Source organism: Amphimedon queenslandica, unplaced genomic scaffold, assembly GCF_000090795.2.
Source record: "Amphimedon queenslandica unplaced genomic scaffold, v1.1 AMPQUscaffold_12532, whole genome shotgun sequence".
NCBI lineage: Eukaryota > Metazoa > Porifera > Demospongiae > Haplosclerida > Niphatidae > Amphimedon > Amphimedon queenslandica.
In genome coordinates this window covers 3712-10480 of record NW_003547231.1, presented here as the reverse complement: position 1 = coordinate 10480, position 6769 = coordinate 3712, and the positions used below count along the sequence as shown (strand labels likewise).

Here is a 6769-nt window from a genome sequence, read left to right as displayed (position 1 = left end):
ATATCATTTAATGTAAGCAAAAATAAATAAAAATTATAATTATTAGCATCAATTATGTTACTTTAATTACAGTTTACTCTTCATTGCAATCCTACAATTACTGGTCATTTATTGATCACTAACATTAGTACTGATGGTACTGATATTACTATTAGCCTACCTTCTCCTATTACTGATTTTGTCATCAATGGAGCCACTCTTGGTTCAACATACACTGTACAAGTTGCTGCCAGTAATCCTATTGGACTTGGACCATTCACTACTACTGCTTTTGGTTAGAAAGTAATTAATTTTTATTAACTTTATTTTATTTTTGCTGCAGAGATATATTCAATGAAAACATCAAATTTTGGTAAGCTTAGTTTTACAATGATTAATATTATTGCTCTTTTTTTATTTATATAGTTACAGTGTCACCAACATGTACTCAAACAGGACATACTAGTCAGCTCATTATTTTAAAAATTTCCTCCTAGCAACTTTTACATATTGTATGCACTATAACAGCTTTGGTTAAATTTTTGATCAGCTTTAAAAATTCGAAAAAAAAAATTTGATCAAAATCAGCTCTAAATTGATAAATAACATTAAAATATGTATATTTATTAGAAAAAATTATAAAAATAGAAAATTTTCTTCTAGCCATTTTTGATGAAATTTGAACAATGACCCAAGGCTATATAGCCTTTTGGCTGAATTTTTGAGTAACTTTAAAAATTCATTAAAAATCCAACTTTGATTAGAATCAGCTCAAACTTGAAAAATAACATAAGAACATGTATATATATCAGAAAAAATCATAAAAATAGAGACTTCTCTCCTAGTCATTTTTAGCGAAATTTGGCCAAAATCTCTTTACTATAGCCCATGGTCTTTGGCCTGATTTTTGAGTAACTTTAAAAATTCATAAAAAATTCAATTGTAATCGAAATCAGCTCAAACTTGAAATACAACATAAGAACATGTATATGTATCAGAAAAAATTGTAAAAATGAAGAATTCTCTCCTATTCATTTTTGGTAAAATTTGGCCGATGACTGTACTATATAGTACAGGGACTTTGACCCAATTTTTGAGCAACTTTAAATATTCGTAAAAGTCTAATTTTGATTTGAATCAGCTCAAACTTGATAAATAACATAAGGATATGTATATGTATCAGATAAAATTGTAAAAGCAAAAAATTCTCTCTTAGCCATTTTTGATAAAATTTGGCCAAGGACCCAAGGCTATAGCCTTTGGTTCTTGGTTGATTTTGGAGTAAACAATTTTATTGAAATCACTCAAGCTTTTTTGTATATTTATGACATTGTTCAATATGACTTACATAATGTTATAACGATTCATTATTTTGATAGAGACAGTTGTCAATCCTTTCAATGTCGGTTTGCTGGTTCTTGGATACCTTGGTGGGCTACTCTCTTCTCTCTCTGTCATTTATTGCTGCTATTGTGTGGCTGAGAGTAAAAAAGCAAAGAAAGAAGAACCTCCAAAAATGTAAGACATCAAATACACAAATCAAGTCTTGACAATGATATACATAGTTATGTTGACAGCAAGTATCTTATTTTATAAACATACACTCATGAGTAAACAAGACTATATGCAAATATGCAGTATACATATTGTTAACATACATTATAATGTACTGTTAACACACATTACACTAAGAAATGTATAGATCTATACATTTTAGTTAAGTGTATTATTTGCTTTCTCTTTCATTTATACAGTAACACTGATACACAACATGAAGATGAGGAACAACTAATTGCAACAAGTACACATTGAGGTTACTAAAACATTCTAAAAAATTAAATGTTAAAATTGTTAAAATGCTGGAGGCTAAAATTCAAGTATCAATCACACTCAGTATACATTGATAGTTGTGTAGCTGAGAAAGTATAACCTATAGTTCTAATATTAAAACAACACTACATAAAAGTGTTTATTATAAATTTTCATTCTGTTTAGTAACATTTGCTATTATGCATTATAATAGTAAATGTATACGAAAGTCAATAACTGGTATTTTACAATGGATGTTGTTGTTTTATCTACTTTCTCTTTCATATTTTTCATATTAGCATTGATACACAACTTAAAGATAATATAAAATTTAAAACTTAACAAAATAGTAAGTGAGAGTCAATCACACAGATTTACTATAGTATACAATCACAGTGATTATAATGATAAATATTTAAATTAATTTCTCAATGGTCCATAAGCTGGATTACTTGTTAGTGGAACAGAACTGGTGGCTCCTCCTTTAGTAGTAGTGATCTCATCATATACAGCAAATGATGCTGTTGCTCCTCCCTCATCTCGTTCAACCCATTCAACTGGTTTAACCTGCTCAACTGGTTTATTGGATCTGCTCCTAACACACAGCAGTGTCAGTATTAGTGTCAGTGTTGAAGACAGTATAGCTGTCAGTATAAATGTCACTGATACACTAACTGCAATAGGTACAGTAGTACTGGAGACAGAATTACAACCTAACGTAATATGCATGTGATTTAGAATTAAGCATAGGAATTTGTTACCTCTAGTAAATGTAGTGGTACTTTGCAAGGTGTTTTGCATAGTTGTAATGTCTGAAACAAGCATTGAAGTAGCTATTGTACTAGGTCTAGCTGATGTAGATATAGCTGAAGTAACTATACATGTAGTTGAGATAGTTGAGGTAAATATAGTTGAAGATATTATAATACTAGTTGCAATAGGTACTTCAGTTGTTGACATAGCAAGTATAGCTAAGTATAAATTTAATGTACAGTATAATAATTAATAACTAAAGCTAGCTTATTGTAGCTAATGCAGTAGAACCAATTTCTAGTGCATTACTAGCAGCTACTCCAACAGTATATACTGATCCTACTGTAAAACCAGATAGAGTTTGTGAAGTATCATTAGGCAAAATAATGGTTACATCTTGAAGTTCACTGTAACTAATATGATATTGAAGTAGAGTAGGATAAGATGATGAAAGTGGCTATATATAATAATAATAATAATAATAATAATAATATTCCATTATTATAATTATGATTATTTTACTGGATTCCATGATGCAGTGATATTAGCAATTCCATTGGTATCAGTTGGATAATAGGTTTGTGTTAACATCAAATTATCAACAGATAAAGGAACTGGACAGAATAATAATAATAAAGTGATTATAATTCATATTACATACCATCAGGTATAAATCTTATTATTTATAGCATCACTATATCTACCCCCAGTATCAACAGCTACTACACTAATGGAATATTCTGTATCATTAGTTGAAGGTACTGGTAAACTCAGACTAGTATCATTAGTATTGATAGTGTATTCAATACTAGTAACATTAACATTGTAATGAGATACACAAGGACTGGTTGATGGGGACGAGGAGAAGATAACATTAGTCAATGTGAAGGTGAGGTTATTATTAGCAGCAGAAGCTGGAATGCCTTTCAATCAAAATCATTATTAATAAAAAAAAAAAAAAACATAATGCTGAGTTATTCTAATGCTGAGTTTACCTGCTATCAGTATAATACAGGTGACTGGTGTATAACCAAATGGACCACCTGCCCTACATTCCACAGTATAATTACTGATACTCACTGAAGGAGTGAATGATATATCAGAGACAATAGGACCAGAACTAGCTGTCAGGTTAGTCGTGAAGTCACTACTAATTGGTGACGTTGCTGGTAATGCTTGACCTTTATTATATGTAACAGCACCAGTAATTGGATCATTGTTAGTATCCAATACTCTCCAATTTAAAGCAGTAGCCCCATCAGTTGTATCTGCAGTACACTCATAACTAACTGGCTGAGAGAGACACACTGAACTAGGACAGTTAGTGAACTGAGGAGTACCTAAATATGATGATAAAGTATATAACACTGATTAGGTCAATGGCTTGGGCCACAATATTTTTACCCTTATTTAGAACAATTTGAACAAAGAAAGTAAGAAAAAAAGCATATTTATCCGTGAGCTGGTTGAGTATAGCCTGACACACAATGCACTAGATCTATTATTATAGATCTACCATAAATATAAATTGGCCACACAGGATGTGAAAGAAAAACAGGATGTGAAAAGGCCTAGGAAAGCTCATATCCTTGTAGTGGAAGCCAGGCTGAGCAGGACATCCCTATTGAAGTGGATAACTCTGCCTGGTAGGATAAGCTATTACTGGTGATGGCTGTTGATCATAAGCAGGAGCCTCAGGAGTATGGAAAGCCATTTGTATCATATTTAGATCTACATGGGACATAATTAGGAGATAGCACTGCTCATCATCGTATCGCAACTACTGTTGAAAGGTTTTGCTCTTGCAATAAGTTTATAGTGCTCAGTTAATCAGCAATAGCATCATAAAAATAAAATTGGTAAAATACCAGGGAAAATATAGCAAACAGATTCTATAACAGCATATGCATTACATCACATTACATAGCATCACAGTAGCAAAGGCAAATTACTATTTAATCATAATAGATTCAATCTATTATGTGACTATAGACAATATAAACAGCAATCCAAAGTGTTATATACATGTAACTGTAGTTCCAACAACTGCCACTACTCCAACAATTATTCCTACAATATCAGGGGAGATATTAGTAGTAGCACAAGTGGAGGCATCAGTGGTGGCAGTGGTGGTATCAGTGGTGGCAGTTGTGGGAGTGGTGGGAGTTGTACCTATTAAAGATAAGACTAATGAAATTGTGTTTATTCTTCTATTACCTGTAGTGCTAGAATATTGGCAGGTATTTAGTGTATTACTTGAAGCTGTTTCAGTGCTGTCAAATTCTAAAAATATTTAATTTATCACTGAAATAAAGATAAAGGAGCTGACCACATGCAATTGCAACATCTTCACTATGAAAACAGTTATGATATTGTGAAGAGGGACAAGATTCACAAGAAGCAAGACAACTGTATGAACTGCTACAAAAAACCCTGTCCAGCCAAATTGGTTGAAAGCTAGACCCAGCTCTATAATAAAATATGTTCATAATAATAATAGGCTAATTTCAAAAAATAGCTCAAATAAAAATAGTGTCAATAAACTTTAGACTTTACAACTAACAATAAGGTTCCAGAATGAGCTAGTACATAATGACTGTATCCTAATTGACGACAAACAACTTTAGCATCAGCTGCACCAAAAGTATCATCACATACTGTACCCCACTGTCCATTACAATATACTTCCAGTCTACCATAACTTGTGTAGATACTTCCTTGTAGACGAATCTGTCCAGGATAAGGATTATTCCAGATTCTAATAGTATCTAATAATTAACAAATACAAAAGAGAGGCCCAGTTATGCTTGTGCTAGATATGGCAAGTCAATTAATATATAGGATTTATTAACTTACAGCAAGTTACAAAAGCATCATTTGAATTAAGAGAGCAAGTGATTGAAATAATTGTAGTAAGAGAACACTGCTCTAGAGTTAGAAAGCTACTACTAGAGCAACTAACATCATCAAGAATAGTAGCATTGTAGTCAATTCCAAAACTATGTAGTATATAACAACATTATAATAGTTTAATTGTTTGTTGCAAAAATTATCACTACACATGCATGCAATAACTGTCTGGGTTTCTTTTAGGGTTGGGGCAGAAGAAGCATTTTCCCTCTTTGGCTTAAGCTTTTCCATCTTAAAATTGATTTTTTCATTAGTGTATTAAATTTAGTCACATGCTTGTGTACCATATCCAGTCTGTGAGATCTTTACCTTGATGTGCTACCAGCTCTACCATAGACTGATGCTCCATTATACGCCAACTGGTTACAAATGACATTAGCTTCATTATCACCAAATGAAGTATCGTCACAAATATTGCCCCAACTGAGTATACTGGAAGAACTTGCACTGTAATAGATTTGAACTATTCCAGATGAATAGGTGTGTGAGAAAACTCCATTTCTCACAAGTCTAACAGTTCCACGTGCTATTGGATGTAAAAATAATTTTATAAAAAACTGTAGAGAATGAAAGGAATAAGTTGGTGAGGTGAGTCAATTTCTAAAAAGTCTAATAGTTTGACATTCTATGGTGTACCGTAGAGCAAGAAATTTTAGAGGTAGGCAAATTTGACGAAATGCTGAATTTTGGTGATAACAGATTTTAATTTGGCAAATTTGTGGCCACGTGCCACATTGAGCAAGCTCACTCCTTCTAAACTACATGGTAGCTCATGAACTATAATTCTTTATTAACAAAGCAAAAAAGACTATTGTATGTGATCTAGTGTAAAATGATCGTAAGATTTTTTCACCATCTTGCACACATAGCTGCATGTAAGCTGTTTTCTTGAAGTCTTTATACATTCAGTATACAATATTTACCATTCTTTGCATTTAAATTTTGCCATTTCATTTTTTTGGCCACACTCACTTCACATAAAAGGCAGGTTGCTAAGGTGTCTTACTTTAATACAACATGTATAGAAGTGAACATACACATTATCAAACCATAGGTATCCAGACTATGTATGGTCATAGATGAAGAGACCGTGCGTAGTCTCTAATATCTATTATCATACAATACAATCATGATCTTTACAATAATCTTAGAAATTATCTGCACCCCAGATCATACAAATTGGCCCTCCGATATCTTCCCATACAAACTAAAATTAATTTGGCATCTGCAGTAGACAGGTCAATATAAATTTGCAATGCTTATTTAATATCTTTCCCTCACTTATAGCATCCGCATGGTATAACAAAGCCAGAGAAAG

At 32.2% G+C, this 6769-nt stretch overlaps 2 protein-coding genes across 2 annotated transcripts; both read right to left on the bottom strand.

Annotated features, from left to right (window-relative positions):
* Positions 1 to 2074: 2074 nt before the first annotated feature.
* On the bottom strand, positions 2075 to 2776 carry LOC109587553 (uncharacterized). The gene is made up of 2 exons (XM_020003789.1): positions 2550 to 2776; positions 2075 to 2501 (listed from the first exon to the last, which is right to left on the bottom strand). Exons 1-2 carry the CDS (start codon positions 2746 to 2748, stop codon positions 2209 to 2211), a joined length of 492 nt encoding a protein of 163 aa, XP_019859348.1. The 5' UTR covers positions 2749 to 2776; the 3' UTR covers positions 2075 to 2208.
* Positions 2777 to 4558: 1782 nt separating this feature from the next.
* LOC105314776 (neurotrypsin-like) lies at positions 4559 to 6405 on the bottom strand. The gene is made up of 7 exons (XM_020003785.1): positions 6375 to 6405; positions 5761 to 5977; positions 5398 to 5540; positions 5105 to 5309; positions 4871 to 5010; positions 4759 to 4824; positions 4559 to 4713 (listed from the first exon to the last, which is right to left on the bottom strand). Exons 1-7 carry the CDS (start codon positions 6403 to 6405, stop codon positions 4559 to 4561), a joined length of 957 nt encoding a protein of 318 aa, XP_019859344.1.
* Positions 6406 to 6769: the final 364 nt, after the last annotated feature.